General features: G+C 35.0%; 2 protein-coding genes across 6 annotated transcripts in view; one reads left to right on the top strand and one right to left on the bottom strand.

Annotated features, from left to right (window-relative positions):
- The window catches only part of PLXNC1 (plexin C1), a 137,335-nt gene extending 132,952 nt beyond the window's left edge, over window positions 1–4,383 (top strand). The window contains exons 30-31 of one of the 2 annotated variants that reach the window (XM_016150119.2): window positions 74–148; window positions 1,322–4,383. In XM_016150119.2, coding sequence (XP_016005605.2) covers window positions 74–148; window positions 1,322–1,426 — 180 coding nt within the window. In that variant the 3' untranslated portion in view covers window positions 1,427–4,383. Of the gene's footprint in view, window positions 1–73 lie in introns of both variants that reach the window. The other variant, XM_016150118.2, reaches the window with a different exon arrangement.
- A 1-nt stretch (window position 4,384) lies between these two features.
- Window positions 4,385–20,494, bottom strand: part of CEP83 (centrosomal protein 83) — a 94,127-nt gene continuing 78,017 nt past the window's right edge. For all 4 annotated transcript variants that reach the window (XM_036236510.1, XM_036236506.1, XM_036236508.1 and 1 more), the window contains 3 exons: window positions 7,550–7,653; window positions 5,881–6,070; window positions 4,385–5,062 (listed from right to left, as the gene is read on the bottom strand). In XM_036236510.1, coding sequence (XP_036092403.1) covers window positions 4,958–5,062; window positions 5,881–6,070; window positions 7,550–7,653 — 399 coding nt within the window. In that variant the 3' untranslated portion in view covers window positions 4,385–4,957. The remainder of the gene's footprint in view (window positions 5,063–5,880; window positions 6,071–7,549; window positions 7,654–20,494) is intronic.

Genomic DNA, 20,494 nt, shown 5'->3' with positions numbered 1-20,494 from the left:
TGGAAAATGGAAATAGGATATTTGGTTACTTCTTTAAAAAAAAAATCTCTCAACAAGCCTTTCTTTCTTTAAGAAACATGAAAATGAATTTAATGAAGAAGTGGCCTTGACAGAAATCTACAAATACATCGTAAAATATTTTGATGAGGTAAGAATTTACATAACATTTTTAACAATTGACATGAATTGGTCACCAAAATTTGGTTTTAAAGCATTCTTTAGGTCTCAGGACAGCTCTGGCATCCCAAATGGCCAGCAAAAGGATACCAGGAAGCCTTCTGATGGGGGATCCTGGCACCAAGCCAGACCCAGCACATGGCTGCTGCCCCTCATCTAGTGTTATGCTGCCCACCTTTGGACCAGCTTAAGTTTACATTTGAGTTAATGAGGCCTACAGCCACATTGACTCAAGTTAACTTTGATGAGTAAGTAGTGGTCCTGTTAAATGGGGTTAGCTTATGCTCGATTGTAATCCGCTAAAATGAAAGCTAAGCTTGTTAAATTGCCTAGATTCTGTATTCAACAGTTATGTGAAAGTATGACATTTTTCTAACTTAAGCAACTATTTCAATAAACCATTCTCCTTAATGATTAATTCTCCTTAATCTAGATTTTTTCTTTGGGAATTCACACAGACAGAGTCATCAGATGCGCTGTTTCCAAATATATGTTAATTCCCCCTTCCCTGATTCCCCCCACTCAGTCATGCTGGGACAGGCTATCCATGTCAATGGTGAGAATAGCTCACTAATTCCATTTGCTACTTGAAGATCAAGTGAAGAGCTAAGGTAGGGTAGAGGCAATGAGTTCCTTAAACATGATAAGCATCCCTCTTTCCAGGGGTCAGGGGTCAAAAGGGAAGCACTGGGGAGGGGAATGGAGTGGAGGGGAGGGGGTTGGAGGGACTACACTGCCCAGGATGGTAGGGGAGGGAAGGGAAATACTCATCTCCAACCAAGATGCCCTTGCCTGCTGCATTTAAGAAGAAATACTTGCCTGCATGTTGGCTGCCCAGGAATGCTTGCTGTGCTTGGAATGGCTGTGACATAATGCATAAAACAGGGCCTTAGAAGTCTGGCCCCATATTTGTAAGCAAATAGTTGGTATTTCTTGCTAGCCTCTATTTTAAGCCAAAGTGTTGTTGATCCTGTGATAATGACTTAGCAAAACAACTTGCAAAGTGAGTATGTAAATGATGGAAGAAAATGTTGGCATCTGCTTCATACAGATTTTACCACTCACAGCATCAGGAATGCAAAAAAAAAAAAAATTATAATGTTAAAACTATAATATCTAAAATAACTGTTCTAATTGTCAACAGATTCTAAATAAACTAGAAAGAGAACGAGGGCTGGAAGAAGCTCAGAAACAACTCTTGCATGTAAAAGTCTTATTTGAGGAAAAGAAGAAATGCAAGTGGATGTAAGCACTCTGGGGCCTGGCTTAATCTAGCAATTCTTCAGACGACTTGGGAGCAAAATGGCTGCTTAAGCTATTGTGTCGGTAATTTTTTAAGTTTGCACATAGGTTCCACTTTGAGCACTGTCTTTTTAAGAGACCAAGGCACATGCACAGCTTTTAAATAAGCATACCAACTATTGTGTCTGTGTTTATACTGTGGGAACCCTTCTGTAAATAGAGTTGAAGTGGTTGTTGCAAACAGCCTCCTTGTTTACAGAGAATACAGGGCCAGTAAGCAAGTGCCAGTATTTTAACTACAGTCTCCACTTAAGCACAATGATATAAGTGGTTTTGTTTGAAACTACAGCTATGTAGCTCTTGTGACTACACTGCACCACTGCAGAAAAGGGACATTGCCAATGATCAAAACAAAATGTGAAATGAGTCATGGAAACAAGGTGGAGGTGTTAGGGCAACCTCGAGGATCTGCAGCATTGAAACTTTCCCTAGTAGTTCTTGGAAAAGCTGACCGCAGAATTTGGTAGTGTGTACACTTAGCATTTGTGAGTGTGTGTGTTTTTAAACCAAAAACTAACAGTGTTGCAACATTGTTGAAAGGGCTCGTGTGTTTTCAGTGATCACCAACTGTGCTCCATCAAACTCACCTCCATTTCACTTAGGAGCTCTAAAGCAAGGATAGCAAGTAGGCTTTATTTAAATTAACATTTTATCCAGACACTTTGTCTTAGGGTATGTTCCTTTCAATTTATTTTTTCATATTAAATGTATTTAATAGTGGACATATTGGCTACTGTTTAAAAAAATTACTACTTTTTTTCTATCTAAAAACTCTGATCAGATCTGTGGAAGAGTAACTTACTACCCTAATCGTACATTTCTATACCAGTGTCTCCTTGCTTTAGATTTCTGGTGAATCCTGTGGTTATATTAGTGTGTGATTTAAAAAAAAAAGATACATTTTACATTTCATGAAATTGCTGTTCACACTGGAGTATTATATATGAATATATATATATTTGAGGCCCAAGGCCTGAAAAATATTAGTATAAAACTTGGTATTTTAGTCTTACTATGTACTTTTTGAAAATATTCCTCACAAAGAGAAAAAATTAAAAATATTCATTTTATTCATGCCCTTTTAAAAGAATTCCCTATCCAGTTACACTGTAGTCTTTTTATTGCTAATTTTTTATTCCTGAATTTTTGCTGCTCACGACCAATTTTACTACCACTGTGTTTTCCTTCTAGTAAATCAGAAGTAAAAATTGGCAACTCTCATACTTTCCTTATGGCACCTTTTACCCTGGGTGCTCCAAATCCCAGACTGAGGAAATTTTTCCAAGTAGCAAAACACTGACCACACATTCCTTAAAATCATTTACTAACAACGTATGGGATATCAGGACTTAAATGTGAATTTGTCTTAGATAAATAGTTTGTTTTCCTCCTCAATATCTGGAAAAGAGTGAGAGGTGACACCTCAACAAACTGATCAGAGAAAATAAGCAGTTTTTTGCCCTGATTGGCACCTTCCCAATCCCATCGCTTTTGACCACTGTCCATTCAGTGGACACAGCTCAAAAATACTACCAGATTACTTACAATTGTAAAGGTAAGAGGTCTGGCCCCCATCCAGGGCTGCTACAGCCTTGATGTGAAGGCGTTCGTAAGAGAACAGGAGAGTTGAGAGCCAACGGTAGGAGAGTTGCCCAAAAGACTTTCCCTTCCTTAGGGTACGGTAATGCTAAGAAAACTCAAAGGATCAGCTACAGCTTCTCCAAGTATTTAGTAAATGCTATGTGAAGGTGTCCCTGTCCAGCTCTCTGGCACGTGAGTCCTGTATGGAGACTTAGCTCACCATCCAGGGACTGTGCTGCTGGGAACTTTGGGCAAGTCACTTACCTCTTTGTGCCTCAATTTATGTATATTTCTATCCTACCTCACTGAGGTGGTGTGAAGATTCACTAATATATGTAGCGTGTTTGTCAATCCTCCAGTGAAAAAGCACTATCGAGAGAACATTTTGCATCACATTAGCCAAACGCAGTAAATGGCCAAATTAGATAGTTGCGTGCTGAAGACAATCAGTCACTGGGTCTATATTAAACAACAACCACAGAAATAAATGGCAAACAATTTCTATTTTCAAGTTTCTTTGTATATTTTTTTGGTGCAAAACCATTTATAAACTTTTTTTTCCTAACACTAGTGTCTACAGCAGCATTTAAAAATTAATTCTGTTACCTTTACCGTATTAGGGACTTAAAGTCTATTTCTTATTGTATACCTGATTGAAGCTGTTCTTGGAGATGAATGTTTTAAACGTCTATATCCAAAAATAAACATTTTGATGTAAATATGGACTGTTTTTGTCCTTTTTTTCCCTTTCAAACTTTCTAGTTATAATAGACTTTATTTGAAGTGGCTCCATGGAAATTATTTTTCAGGAACTGTAAACTCTAAATGAATAAGCAGCATATATTCAGCAGTAAGTACATCTGGTTTCTTCTAAATGATGCTAAGGGCTGCTCAATTACATTGCTGGGCTCCACTGTCAATTTGGACTTTTGATCATGAAGACTTCTGAATAATGAACATTCCACTTGGTTTGGCAGACTTGAGCTCTGCCTTGTTGATGTGAAGTTATTCCAGTACAATTCCTTTAAACATGACATTATATAAAAACACAAATGATGGCATGTTTAAGGATAAATAGAAATAAAACATTTATAATAGACCCAAAGCAGTGGGAGGCGAAGTTAAATACCGATACTAGTTCTAAAAAAGACCCCCACGGGGTTTAAGTTTTACAACGAATGGCCCCTGTTTTATAAAGCCATGGGATTTAATTATTTGCACTTGTTATTTTCTGTTAATTCTAACTCAAATGTCAAAATCAGTGAGATCTTCTGCATTGCTAAATACATACTGTATGGTTGAAATAAACACAAGACAATACAGCTAGATAGAAAAATATTAGGCTCTTTAATAAATTACACACAGCTTTTAGAAAAGGTAGCATTTTGTAATGAATGCATATTTAGATACTTTTAAGTTTTACTTTTTATGTTGACCTTTAAATTTTCACCTTTTTTCAAGAACTAGAGGTTTATAACTCATATATAGTATATTTAGTAAGCCATAAAATGTTTACTGACCAGGCACATTATTGCCAGGCACATCAAAGAGGACAAGGGAAATCAACAACAAGCATATTTTAGGCAAAATGCCAAACGAATTCAACAACATAATATTAATTTTAAAACTTGATTTTCTAATTCCTTTTATTCATTTTTTTTACGTTCTCAAAGAATTGTCAATATTATATCTCTGAAGCTGTCTTCATGCTTTACTTGTCATTAGTATAATCCTAAAATCCTGACACGTATGCAATACAGCATGTAGCTGGCACTTGGGGCAAATTCAAGTGTTTTGGCAAACAGCAACAAAGTAAATGCCATGTACATTAAAACTTCAAGCTTTACTAAGTCACTGATTCATCCGTTTTGATCAACCTTTTCTCCAAAAAAACACATCATTCTCCAGGAGATCCAAGTTCCTCTAGTTGTTTTCTTTGTGTTGTTTCTAGTTCTTCTAGTCTTTTACGAAGTAGAGAGAGTTCCTTTTGATGTTGTTCCTCCTTAAAAGCACAGAAAAAGGAGGAAAAAAAAAACCCCAAAAGGCTCAGAAAAAACTGTTAGATAAATTAGTGGAAAAATAACTTAGGCAGCAGCCTCAGTCCTCTTTTATCCAGGCCTGCAACATCCGGCAAGGAAAGAACAACCATTTTCGCAGTCTAAGAACACAGCGGCGTGGGCTAGACTACTAACTTCTCTCCTGCCTCAAGCTCTAGCCTTAAACAAAACCCAACATCTACCCTTCTCTAGGTGTAAATTCACCAGGGAGTGAATTAGAAAGTATTAATGTGGGGCCTATGTATACTTATATGACAACTATCTAACAAGACTGGTGTTTAATAGTTTATTAATGGAATTACTTATTAATAGGTAACCTTCTGAAAATCATCCCATCAATTTGATTCAGTATCTTGGAGACCTAATGCAGTAGAATTAGCTCAGGTTTTAGAATCAGACATTATAGGTTGAAATTGGAAATAATAACACCTGCCTTCAAAGTATTTTTCATTAGGATTAAATAATGTATGGGAAATGCATAGTGCAGTGCATTAAATGCTTTGTAGTAGTTAGTGTTATATGAGTGAGCTACAAACTCTAGATTACTCAAAAACTCATCAAATTCCTTCTTTTCAATTGCCCGAGAAGAGATTATACTCTAAGAACCATCACTAATAGGCTAGAATGGATTCAAATCCTCTTTGCTTCTCAGCAAATTTCTCTGGCAAAGAAAGATTTGAGTTTTTAACTCTGTATTTAAGCAGATAAAAACTTATAGAAAAGTTTGTCTAACTTTTTTTTCCCCTAAAATAAATACTCATACCTGCATATGAGGAGGAAAGGCTAGTTCCATGCCTGGAACCATGGCTGATGACTGAAAACTAACAGGATTGATGGATGATGTTGGAGGTATGTTAGGAATCAAAATTAAACTTCGAAATTCATTATGTCTCCTCTGTATATCCTTTAGTCTTTTTTGAAGCCTTGTATAGTCTTCAAATGGAACATTTTGTCTTAAAAAGAAAAAATATTTCTTTAAAAAGTTATACAGTTCTTTAAAACAGTTGTACTCTATTCAAGAACAGTATGATTCACAGAATTTTAAACAGGAAGAGAATTCCTAAATTATAAGGTTTATCTGTATATAACGTATATAAAATTGTTTATCAAGAAAGATAAATATAACATGATACCTTAATCATATATATTGTTAGCAATGCAGGCTATCAACTCATTTTAAAGTTTTATTTGCCACTTAATCAAAGATTTAAAAATCAAGTCTTGATACTTTTTCATTTCCACTCCACTCCCCCAACTCATGAATCCTGAAACTAAGAAACAACTTAACTCAAAAGGTGCCTTGTTTTACAAAAGGAATCAAATACAGAAAACACCAGATTGAATCTTATGAAATGGCCATTTTTTTTAGGTGAAATATGGGTCAAATATAGGGAATTTCATAGTGTTCAACCTAATTTTTAAAAATGTAGCTAATAACAAAGGTGAAGTCCCAACTTTAGGGAAAAATGACATAGATAAAAAAAGCTAACCTTTCAGGCCTTCACAGATTACCTTTTTGGACACAAATTTCTTGACCATCAATCATAGTAGTAATCAAGCATAGTTTCAAAATCAAAATTCTAAGTGATTGGTGCCATAGCTGCCCAATTTTGAATTGGTAATACCTCAAAACTAATAGTTACGAAAGAGGTAGTAAGTTGAATTTTGTTTTTGAGTGGAATTGGTGACATCTTATTTTGGAACAGTGTATTATAAAGTTGGCAGTAATTCCACAGTCTAGAAACCTCCTGGTTGTTTAAAAAAACAAACGAACAAACAAAAAAAACAACTGTTCACATTTTGGTAATGATTACAACCAAGAAAACCAGTGCACATTATAAAACATTACTGCTTGATATTATAGGTAATTTCCATTACAGAAAGGTCTAATACTGTCTAAGGCTACCACTAATTAGCTGAATTCAGAAAGGTTTTTTTATTAACTTGAATCAAATGTGTAATACAATGCCACTACTATTAAATTAATATGGTAAATCTTCCCTACTGGAAAATGTTAATGATGCATATTTTTAGCTGTGCTTGGATATAAATGAAAAACCAGAAATAAAAAATAATATTTTCTCCCACCAAATAAAAAACTGGTCTTTGAGTCAAAGTTGTAGCCACAATTTTAGAACTATGCAATCATTACAACTGTCTTGTCACAGCAGCATGAATTCCCACAGCTGGCTACCAAAGCCAGTGACTGACCTTTCCTGTCAGTCCTGACCACAACACGAACACTGGCATGTGTTAGAGAGAGACCTTTGGTTTAAAGGAACATTCAGTCAGAAAAAAATAAGAAGAATGAATTAGGAATATAATGAATAGTTTTAGAATTTTTCACAACGTATATTTTAAAAGAAAAATGGAACAAAGTTCTATAATATCAAAACAACTACATGGGGTATATATGCATACAAATATATTACCTATTTAACACCTGATTTTCTGTTTCCAATTCTTCTCTCTTTGCTTCCAAGACTTCTACTTTTTCCTGTAGTCTCTTCAATTTGTTTTCATGAAGAGATTTTCTCTAGAAAAAGAGAAACAATGTAAGTATGTGAATACATAATTTATTTGAAAAAGCTACATAATGAATATTTCTTTCCAAACAATTTTATTTAGAGATGAGTGTTTTCAGTGACTACTTAGGACAAAGATTAGTAGATATGGCTCTTACTGAAAACTGCACAGATAAACCACAGATCTACCTCACATCCTCGGTGTAACATACAGAACTATTATGAATGCCAAACCAGAAAACTGGTATCAATAACCAAATTGCTTTAAATAAAAAAATCTAAAAAGGGAAGAATCAAATTTTACTAATGAGTATGTCTGTCACCTGATAAGGAATCATGAGCTCTTCCTTTTGACAGAAGATACCATATGTTTAAAAGAAAACAAATTTTAAAAGCATGTTTGCAATAGATAAATAGCTACCAAAGCAGTAAATTAAAGAATTAGAAAGCTAAGATAGATTATGGATGCATTTCAGTTTGAAAGTATGTGTTCTTAAATATTAAAAAAAGAAAAAAATGTTTAAACTTTACAAAAGGAAAATTTTCTACTATGGAAAAATCCATGTATAATGCAAAAGTCGTATATGAAAAAGCAAAATTTTTTCAGTTTTACAAGCAGGTTGTTTTTGTTTTTTTTTAACAGAAAATCATCTGTAAGTGTCTTTTAGTAGCTACAGACCTTTTAGGTATTTGTTTTCTAACTCTTTATTGCAGTATAACAGGCTTATAGAAAAATACACAGAATGTAAATGTAAAGCAAAATGTAAAACCACAAAGCAAAGCTGGTGTTATTACATCAGAGATCAAGAGCAAGTACTAAACTAGAGATGCCCCTCCTCTCCTCCTTTCAATCTCTGCCCACTCTGTCCTCTGTAAAAGCAACCAACTCATTCAATTCCAGAGCTATAGTTTAGTTTTGCCTATTTCTGAATTTCTTATGAATGGAATCATTGTGTACATGCTCTTACAAATGGCTTTTCTTTCACTCAATATTGTGAGACTTACTCATGTTACTGCTTATAGGTATAGTTCATTCACTGCTGCAATGTTATATTCTAATGAATATTACATTGTTTATTATATTTATCCAGTTTACTGTTAAGGGTCATCTTGGTTATTTCTAGTTGGGAGCTAACACTGCTACTATGGGCATTCCTTCTCATGATTCCCATTACTTCCCATCCTTCAGTACCCCGGAAAACTACCTTGTGCCTCCTTTCCTCTGCCCTGGCAAAGGAACCACTCTTCTGTCCTTAACAATAAGTATATATTTTGTTATGTTGTCATCCATTTTACAAACACACTATATTTTATTCATTCTGCTGATGAAAATTTGATTATTTCCATTTTGACTACTATAAATAAAATTTCTATGAACATTCCTGAACACGCTTTTGGTGGATATATGTACTCATTTATCTTGAGTATATATCCAGGAGTGAGTCATAGAGCATACATGTTTTTTAAATTTATGAGGTTGACAGGGGTTAATAAGATTGTATAGGTTTCAAGTGTACAATAACACGTAAGTACACCGCAGTGTGTGTGCACTAAAGTCATATCTACTTCCGTCACCATATATTTGACCCCCTTTACCCTTTTCAAACTCCCCCTCCCACCTTTCCCTCTACTAACCACCATACTATTGATGGTGCCTATGAGTTTTTGTCTTGTTTGTTGCTTTTAGTTTTATATCCCACATATGAGTAAAATCATATGGTTCTTGACCTTTTTTTTGCTTTGCTTTGCTTAGCATATTCTCAAGATCCATCCATACTGTCACAAAAAAGTAGTTCATCTTTTCTTATGGCTGAGTAATATTCCATTGTATCTACATACCATATGCACCACATCTTTATCCAATCATCTATTGAAGGACACACAGGTTTTCCCCACATCTTGCCCACTGTGAATAATGCTGCAGTGAGCACAGGGGTACATATATTTTAACAAATATTTTCAGGGATGGATTGCTGGGTCACATGGTAATTCTATTCTTAATTTCTGGCGGAACCTCCATACTGTTTTCCATAGTGGCTTACATTCCCACTAGCGGTGTGAGGGTTCCTTTTTCCCCACAACCTCACTGTGGTTTTGATTTGCATTTACCTAATAGCTAGTGAAGATGAGCATCTTTTCATTTATCTGCTGGCCATTTGTATGCTTTCCTGGGAATACTGTCTGTTCAGGTCCTCTGCACATTTTTAAATTGGATTATTTTTTTTGTTGAGTTGTATGAGTTCTTTATATATTTTGGATATTAGCCCCTTATCAGAGGTTTTGTTTCCAAATATCTTCTATTCAATTGGCTGCCTCTTTGTTTTGTTTAGTTTTATTTGCAATGGTGATTGATATATATTTACTTTTGCCTTTACCTCCCTTGCCTTTGAGGTCAAATTCATAAAATCCTCTCTAAGACCAAGGTCCACACGTTCAGTACCTATGTTTTCTTCTAAGCATTTTGTTTCAGGTCTTATATTTAAGTCTTTGAAACATTTTGAGTTAATTTTTGTGTATGGTGACAAATAACAGTCCAAATTAATTCTTTTGCATGTGGCTTTCCAATTTTCCCAACACAATGTATTGAAAAAGGCTTTCTTTTCCTCATCATATGTTTCTGGCTCCTTTGTCGAAATGGTTTGCCCATGTATTTCTGGGGTCTCAATTCTGTTCCATTGGTCTATGTGTCTGTTTTTCTGCTGAAACTATGCTGTTTTGATTATTGTCATTTTGTAGTATAATTTGAAGTCAGGGAGTGTCCTTAGTTTTTTATCAGGATTGCTTTGGCTCTTCAGGGTATTTTGTAGTTCCATACAGATCTGATGATTTTTTGTTCTATTTCTTTAAAAAATGACATTAGGATTTTGATGGGCATTACAGCAAATCTTCCAATCCACGATCATACAATATCTTTCTATTTCTCTATGTCTTTGATTTCTTTTAATAATGTCTTATAGTTTACAGTGTATAAGGTCCTTCAAGTCATTTGTTAAGTTTATTCCAAGGCATTTTATTATTTGTTGCAATTACAAAGAAAATATTTTTCATTTATTTTTCCAAAATTCCATCATCAGTATATAGGAACACCAGAATTATTCACATTTATTTTGTATCCTGCTTTACTATATCTGTGTATTGTTCCTAACAGTTTTTTTTTTTTTTCTGGAGTCTGTAGGGTCTTCCATATAAAGAATCATGTTGTCTGCAAAATGTGACAATTTTCTTCTTTATTCCCAATCTGGATGCCTTTTCTTTCTTTCTCTTGCCTGATTGCTGTGGTTAGGACTTTGAATGCTGTGTTGAATAAGAGAAAAGGCATTTTTGTCTTGTTCCTGATCTTAGAAGAAAACCTTTCAGTTTTTCACTATTAAGTATGATGTTAGCTGAGGGTTTATTATATATGGCCTTTATTATGTTGAGGTACTTTCCTTCTATACTCATCTTTTTAACTGTTTTAATCATGGATGTTTTATAAAATGCTTTTTCTGCATCTATTGATATAATCATATAATTTTCATCCTTTGTTTATGTGGTGTATCACATTGATCATTTTGCATATATTGAACCTTCCTTGTACTCCTGGAAAGAACCCTACTTGATTATAATGTATAATCTTTTTAATGTTATTGCATTCAATTTGCTGGTATTTTGTTTAGGATTTTTACATCTGTATTCAGAGATACTGGTCTGTAGTTTTCTTTTTTTGTGTTATCCTTGTTAGGTTTCAGTATCAGGTAATGTTGGTCTCACAAAATAAGTTAGGAAATATTGCCCCCTTCTTCAATTTTTTTGGAGGAGTTTGAGAAGGTATTAAATCATCTTTGAACGTGGTAGAATTCACTAGTAAAGCCATCTGGTCCTGGACTCTTGGGAGGTTTTTGATGATTGTTTCCATTTTCTTACTGTTGATTGGTCTATTTAGATTTTCTAGTTTTTTATGATTCAGTCTAGTAAGGTTATGTTTCCAAGAACTTGTTCATTCTTCTAGATTATTGAATTTGGTGGCATATAGTCTTGGTGGCACAGTATACTTGTATGATTCGTTGTATTTTTGTGATATCAGTTATAACTTATCTTTTGTTTCTGATGTTGGGTTTTTCTTCCTTTTTCCTTATTAAGTAGATAGCCAGGGGCTTGTTAATTTTTATCAATCTGTTCAAAGAACTAGCTCTTTGTTACATTTTTTTCTATTGTCCTTTTGTTCTCTTATTTAGTTCTGTTCTAATTTTTATTATTTCCTTCCTTGCTGATATGGGGCTTCCTTTGTTCTTTTTCTACTTAAGATGTAATGTTATTTATTCAGGATTTTTCTTATTTCTTGATATAGGCGTATAATGATATAAACTTTCCTCTTATTACTTTTCCTGCATCCCCAAAATTTTGATATATCATACTATCATTCTCATTTGTCTCTATCTTTTGCTCTCTTTTATTTTTCTTTGACCCAGTTGTTCTTTAGTAGTGTGCTGTTCAATTTCTCTATATATGTGGATTTTCCTTACCTTTTGCAGTTGATTTCCAATTTCAAAGTACTGTGGTCGAATATGTTTGGTATGATTTCAATCTTCTTAAATTTTTTGACACTAGTTTTGTATTCCAACATATGGTCTATCCTTGAGAATGTTCCATGGGCACTAGCGAAGAATGTATAATCTGGTGTTCTGGTATCAAAGGCTCTGTAAATGTCTATTATGCCCATTCGATCTAATATGCCATTTAAGGCTGATATTCCCTTATTGATTTTCTGAATCTACTCATAGCTTTCAATGGGGTATTTTAGTCCTCTACTATAAATGTATGTTACTTTCTCCCTTTTGTTCTGTTAGTAGTTGCTTTACGTATTATGGTGCTCCCTGACTGGGCGGATATGTGTGGAAATGTGTTATGTCTTCTTGTGTTGTCCCCTTTATCATTTTTAAATGTCCATCCTTTGTCTCTTGTTATCTTTTTTCCTTGAAATCCTTGAAATCTATTTTGTCAGTGTATGGCTACATCTACTTTTCTCTGGATGGCATTTGCTTAGGCATTATTTTCCATCCTTTCACTCAGTCTAATTTGTTCTCATAGCTGAGGTATGTCTCCAGCAGGCAGCACATAGTTGGGTTTTGTTTTTTGATATAATCTGCTACGCTGTGTGTGTTTTTCATTTCTTTCTTTCTTTTTTTTTTTTTTGTGAGTTCAGTCCATTTACATTTAGGGAGATTATTGATATATGAGAATTTTCTAAAGCCATTTTATCTTTTGTTTTCTGGTAGCTCAGGGTCTCCATTGTTTCTTTGTACTTGTTTTTCTGTTTTTAGTTTGGTGGTACTCTGTTTTTTACCCCCTCTGTTTTCTATGGTGTGTCTCAGTTCTGGAATTTGTGTTATCATTAAATTTATGTAAAAGAAAGTTCCACACATACATGAGTCCTTTTTCTTCTAGGTACATCTTATCTCCATTCCCCTTCGCAAATTCAGAACTTTACCCTCTCCCTGTTTGTTTCTGTTGTCACAAATGATCCCTATTTATGCTAAGTTCATTTCCGAGTTCCAGTAGCTATTATATTTTTCTTCTTTTTTAATGTTTTACCATCTTATTTAACCTTTATATTTAAGTATATAATAGCTTATTCTGAATAAAGGTTGCAATTTCCTGCTTGTTATTCATCATACTTACAGTTTTGTATCTTTTTGTCTTTTTGTTTTGGGTAGAATAACTCCCTTCAGTATTCCTATAATGCAGGTCTTGAAGTGGAAAATTGAGCTTCTGTATGTCTGGGAAAGCCTTTATTTCTCTTTCATATCTAAAGGATAACTTTGCTAGATATATTATTCTTGGCTGGCAGTTTTACAATAGTTTGAATATTTGATTCCACTCCCTCCCAGCTTGTAGAATTTCTGCTGAAAAATCCAGATAATCTAATGGAATTTCCTTTATAGGTTACCATCTTCTTTTCCCTGGTTACATTGAGAATTCTTTATCATTAGTTTTTGACAGTTTTAATATAATGTGCTTGGAGAAGGCCTTTTTGTATTGAGATAATTAGGTGTTCTGATTGCTTCTTGGATTCCAGGATCCAGTGTTTTCCATAGATTTGGGAAGTTCTCATTGATTATTTGTTTGAGTAGGTTCTCTGTTCCCTTCTGTCTTCTTCTGGTATACCCATTCCATTATTTTTTATCTTGTTCTTTTTGATGGAGTCATACAGTTCTTGTAGAGGTTTTCCTTTTTTTCCTTTTTCTTTTTTTTAACTCTCAAGTTTCTTCTTCCATCTGCATTATTTCTAGATTTCTGTCTTCGACATCACTGATTCTTTCCTCTACGGTCAGTTCTGTTCCCTAAGCTCGCTAGTTCATTCATCATCTCTTTGAGTTCTTCGGTTCCAGAATTTCTATTTGGTTCTTTTTTAAAGTTTCAATCTCTTTGATAAACTACTCCTTTCGTTCATTGATTTATCTCTGAGTTCATTAAATTGCCTTAGTTTTCTTACATCTCATTTTTTTTTCAGGACTAGAATCTTGAATTCTCTGTCATTTAAATCATATATTTCCATGTTTATTTTCTGGAGATTTTTTATTTTCTTTCTGAGCTGCTTTGTTTCCCTGGTTGTTCATAGTATTTGATGGATTATTTCTCTGCCTAGTCATGTATGGGGATGAATGCTGCCCCCCCCCCTTTTATGAACGATACCTCTTAAAGTAGGTTAAATAAAGAGGTCTTTCTTTTTCCTATAGGTGGCACTGCTCCAGCTTCTCCAGTCTCTGCAGGGTGGTAGAAAATGCCTTGTATTCCCTGGGGAGATGGGTGTCTCCTCTGTGACCAACTCACCTATCTCAGGGCACCATCCTCATGGAGGAATGCAGTGGGCAATGGCGTTCTAAGCCCATGAAATCCCGGCACTGCCTGCTATGGCCAGACATAGCACCACACTGCCCCAGATGTCCCAGGTGCCCCTGCTGGGATAAACCACAGGGAGGCCATTTGTGCATTTGTGGCTTTGTTTTCTTCCCAGTAATGGTGACTGCCAGACCTCAGCTGCCTCATTTCTATATCTCCATCCATCACTGGAATTAGCCAATGTGCTTGCACTCAGGAACTGTCTCTTCAGTTCTCAGGGCCGTAGATATTCTGTTCTGTAACCCAACACTCATTGTTTCAACTTCTTCTGGGGCCCAGGTCTGGGAAGGTGAGGGGAGGTGAGCTCTAAGAAGGTGCGGGGAGGCAGCCAGGCTCCATGGCTTTGTTTTCTGCCTGGTGATGGCAGCTACTAAAACACAACTGCCGCACCTCTGTATTCCGTCTCTGCCCCAATCACTGATTACCCATATTCAGTTGTTTCGATGTGTAGATCTCCTCAGATGTGTTTATGTGTTGAGCAGGGAGTCCTCTGTTGAATTATAGCTGTTTAACTTGTAACTTTAAGGGGAGAAAGCGATCAGGGGAATCTCTCATGCCGCCATGCTTCTGACTTACTTTTTTTTAACTTTAGTAAATACTGTTGTTTTGACTGTTAAAAAATACTTTAGAGTAATCGGTTTGACTGTTTGGAGTTCTTTATATATTCAGAATATGAATCCTTTGTCAGATATAAATATTACAGTTTGAACTTCTCCCAGTCTATTGTAACATTTTCTTTCTCTTAAGAGTCTCATTTTAGGGTGTTCTGCTCAAGATAGTAGAGTAGGTAAATGTTGTGCTTTCCTCCCACAATTTAATTACAATTAAATTATAGAACACCAAACCTTGAGAAGCACCTGAAGACTACTTAAACAGAACTCTTATAACTAAGAATATAAATAAGTAACTTCCTCATAAAAACTCACCCTAAGCTTTAGCAGAGACAGCAGCTGGAAAAGTGTTAGAAAATATGGGAGGAACTGAATTATCTGGTTTCAGGACAAGGACTAGAGGAACAGGTGCCACTGTCTCTGTATTGAACTATCCCGACACCCAGCCTGCAGGCACAGGTGGGCTTTAAGTCTGAATCTCTATTAACTAGCTATCACTACTCTTACCCTATCTTGGTGATTCTCTGAGACCCTTCCCAGCCAGAACATCTTTCAGGCCATCTACACAAGCTGCCAGCCTGGGCTCATGCTGAAGACTTCTCTAAAATCTCTGAAAAGTCCACAAAATCCAGACAAGCAATGGCTGGCCTGGCCATGCCTTATCTGTCTTGCTAAGTGGAATTAGTGGCAGCTGGGTGGTTACGCACAGCGTTGGCAGCTACCAACCTCAGATCACTTTATAATTCCTATCAAGTGACTCTAGGCCTGACACAGGTAGTGAGTGACCTTGGCCTGCACCAGAGCCTGCCCCAAAAAGCCTCAGAACCAACACACCTAGTTTCCATCTTCAGACCACATCAGATCACCACACAATTAGCACTACAAATGACATACCCAAAAGGTGGACTTGGCAGGCACCAGGGCACACTAAAGTGAATCCTACTCCACAGAGTTAGCTGCCACATAACAGCTTGTTTGCTGTAGTCACATCCAGTCCTCATAGCCAGTCAGCCTAGGGTCAATCTCACCCAATGATGTGCCAACAGCAATCCAGGCTCAACTACAATAGGAGAGCACATACAATCACACAAGGGACACCCCTAGAGCACTTGGCTCAGGTGAATAGGGAGACTGTGCCACTGGCCCTACAAGACACCTACTACATAAGGCATCCTGTCAAGACGGAAGATATAGCAGATCTACCTACCATAGAGAAACCACCACAGGGAAGTAGCCAAAATGAAGAAGCAAAAAAAAAAAACATGTCCAAAGTAAAAGAACAAAACTCCTGATAAAGAAGTAAACAAAATGGAGACAATCTACCAGACACAGAGTTCAAAACACTGGTTATAAGGATGCACAATGAACTTAGGGGGAGAATAGATGACCTCAGTGAGAACTTCAAAAAAAAAAAAACCATAAAAAAGGAGATAGAAGCCATAAAAAAAAAATCAAAGATGAATATGATAACTTAAATGAAGAATATATTAGGTGGAATTAATAGCTGATGAGATGAAACAGAGGACGGAGTGAGCAATGTGGAAGACAAGGTATGGAAAACATCCAATCAGATCAGCCAAAAGAAAAAAGAATCCAAAAGAATGAGGATAGTTTAAGGGACCTCTGGCACAACATCAAGTGTACCAACATTCACATCATAGACCAGAAGGAAATGAGGGAGAGAAAGGAATTGAAAACCTATTTGAAGAGATAATATGTGAAAACTTCTCTAACCTGTTAAAGGAAATAGACATATAAGACCAAGAGAGTCCCAAACAAGGTGAACCCAAAGAGACACATAGCAAGATATGTTATAATCAAAATGCTAAAGGTTAAAGACAAAGACTCTTAAAAGTAGTAAGAGAAAAGCAGTTACTCATAAGAGAGCTCCCATAAGACTATCAGTTGATTTCTCAGCTGGACCTTTGCAGGCCAGAAGGGACTGGCATTAAATATTCAAAGTCATGAAAACAAGGACCTACAACCAAGATCACTTTACCCAGCAAGGCTATCATTGAGAAAGAAAGGATAGATAAAGAGCTTCCCACACAAACAAAAGCTAAAGGAGTTCATCACTAGTGTAAGAAATGTTAAATGGACTTCTTTAAGAAGAAGAAAAACTAAAGTATATGAATAAGAAGATACTGCAAAATAAAAAAATTCTGACAGGGAAACACATAATAAAGGCAGTGGATCAACTAACACTAAAGCTAGTACAAAGGTTAAAAGGTAAAAGTAGGATATGAAGCAGCACATGGTAACCACAAAGAGATATAGAATACTCAAACATAAAAAAGGAATAAAATCTTACTATTTGCAACAACATGGATGAAGCCAGAGTATTATACTAACTGAAATATGTCAGACGGAGAAAGACAAATAAATACTATATGATTTCACTTATATGTGGAATCTAAAAAACAAAATAAATGAACAAGCAAGACAGAAGGAAACACAAATACAGAGAAGTGATGATTGCCAGATAGGAGGAGGTTTGGGGGACTGGGTAAAAACGGTGAAGTACAAATTGGCAGTTATAAAACAGTCACAGGGTGCTATATAATGTCTAACTACTATGCTGTATACCTAAAACTAATATAATATTAAATTGTCAAATGTAATTGACAAAAATTTTTTAATAAAGTGTCATTTTATTAAAAGTACTTTAATAAAATCCAAATTCTCAACCATATCTTTTATGGTTAGTGCTTTTTAATGTCCTGTTTAAGGAATCTATACCAATTTTTCACATTTGGGTCTGTGGTTCATCTTTAATCTAATGAGGCTGGGTTAAAGATAACCAACCAACTGACTCAGCACCCTGTATTAAAAGAGATTTCCATTCCCTATTGAAATGCAATGGTACTTTGTGGTAAATCAAGTGTTCATATACTTCTAGTTCTATTTCTAGACTTTATTCTATTACATTTGTCTATCCTTATGCCAGTATCACTGTATTTAATTACTGTAGCTTACAATAAGTTTTAATACCTAATAGTGTAACTCCTCCAGTTTTGTGTTGTTTCTGAATTGCCATTGTCATTCTAGTCCTTGGTACTTTCATTTGAATTTTAGAATCTACTTTCCAATTTCTACAAAGAATACTGCTGAGATTTTGATTAGAAATACATTCCATCTTCATACTGTTTTGGGAAAAACTGACATCTTAATAATACTGAGCCTTCCAAATCATGAACTAGGTATAATTTCTTTGTGTCTTCTTTAATTTTCCTTAGCAACTCTGTAGTTTTCAATGTAGAAGTCTTCCACATCTTTCACTAGATTTGTTCCTATGTATTTTATGTTTTCTTATGCTAGTATAAATGGTATTTATGTATCTTATTTTCTAATTATTTGTTGTGCAAAGAAAAATAACTAACATCAGGGAAATGCAAATCAAAACCACAATGAAAAATTACCTCATATCTGCTGGAATGACTATTATAAAAAAGACAAGAAATAAGTTTTGGCAAGGATGTGGAGAAAAGAGAACACTTGTGCACTGTTGGTGGAAATGTATACTGGTGGAGCCACGATGGAAAATAGTATGAAGGCTCTTCAAAAAATTAAATTATAGAACTACCATATGATCTAGCAATTCCACTTCTGGGTATTTATCTGAGGAAAACAAAACACTAACTCGAAAGATATATGCACCTCCATGTTCACTGCAGCATTATTTACAGTAGCAAAGAAACAGAAGTAGCCTCAACATCTATCGATAGATAAATTTTAAAAATGTGACACACCTACACAATGGAGTATTATTCACCAACAAAGAAGAAGAAAATCTTTTCATTTGTAACAACATGGATAGACCTTTGAGGGCATTATGCTAAGTGAAAGAAGCCAGACAAAGACAGATGCCATATGATGTCACCTGTGGCACCAAAAACAAAACAAATGCCGAGATCATAGATACACAGAACAGATCAGTGGTTGCCAAAGGCAGAGGGTAGAGGGTGGGAGAAATGGGAGGATTAAAAGTTGCAAATCTCCACTTTAAGTGGTTCGGATGTAATGTACAGTACGGTGGTTATAGTTAATAACACTTTATTGTATATTTGAAAGTTGCTGAGTAAATCTTAAAAGCTCTCATCACAAGAAGTTTTGTTAACTGCATGGTGAGGAATTCTAACTAGACTTATTGTGGTGATCATTTCATAATACAGATGGTCCCCAACTTACAATAGTCAACTTAAGATTTTCAGTGTTATGATGATGCAAAAGTAATATGTATATTAAATTCATAAGATATTCAAAACTTTATTATAAAATACGCTTTGGGTTAGATGATTTTGCCCAATTATAGGCTAGAGTAAGTGTTCTGAGCATGTTTAAGGTCGGATAGGCTAAGCTATGATGTTTGATATTAGGTGATTAAATGCATTTTTGAGTTATTTTTCAACTTATGATGGGTTTATTTGGAGGTAACCCCACTGAAAATCGAGTAGCTTCTTTATATACAAATGTATATGTTGTAGACCTGAAACTAATATAATGTTATAAGTCAAATATATCTCCAAAAAGAAATGGTTGTGCCCTGTAATAGCCTAGGAGAGCAAGCATAGTAAAATTATTCAGTGAGTACTTAAATTTAGTTTTATTTCCAGAATTGTTAGAAATAATAAAGTAAATTGGATAACCAAAAAAGATTATTGGTGTTTGTTACCTCACTTTTTCCCAGCAATTTGAAAACTGCACATATTAATTTTAATAGTTTTATATGATTTGTACTAATACATAATCATGTCATCTGTGAATGGCATTTTACTTCCTTTTTTCAATTTTATATCTTTTATTTCTATTACTTGTCTTATTACACTAGCCAAGACTTCCAATAAAATGTCGAACAAAATGGTGATAATGAACATACTTGTTTTGTTCCTGAGCTTGGGTGGGGGAAGCACAGAATATTTAATCAGTACGATTTTAACTGAAGGATTTTTGTAGATGCAAATATCACTTCTATTCCTATTTTAATGAGTTTATATCATGAAAGAGCATTAAATTTTGCCAAATTGTTTTTCTGTGTCTATTAAGATGAGTACAATAGTTTTTCTTTGTTAGGGTGTAGAATTACATTGATCAATTTTGATGTTAAGTCAGCTATATTTTCTAGAATCCACACGCTCATGATACATGATCATTTTCATATATCACGGGATTCAGCTTGCTAATATTTAACATTTTTACATCTAAGTTTGTGATATTATTTTCTTTTCTTATAATGATTACACAGGGCCCTAACCTCATAAAATAACTGGGGATCTTTCTCTCTTTCTTTTCTATTACCTAGGAGAGTCTGTGTTAAGAATGGTATTATTTTTACCTTAAGTATCTGGAAGAATTTACCAGTGAA

Source organism: Rousettus aegyptiacus, unplaced genomic scaffold (assembly GCF_014176215.1).
Source record: "Rousettus aegyptiacus isolate mRouAeg1 unplaced genomic scaffold, mRouAeg1.p scaffold_m13_p_2, whole genome shotgun sequence".
NCBI lineage: Eukaryota > Metazoa > Chordata > Mammalia > Chiroptera > Pteropodidae > Rousettus > Rousettus aegyptiacus.
Note: the sequence above shows the minus strand (reverse complement) of the source record. Positions and strands in the feature narration are given on the sequence as shown.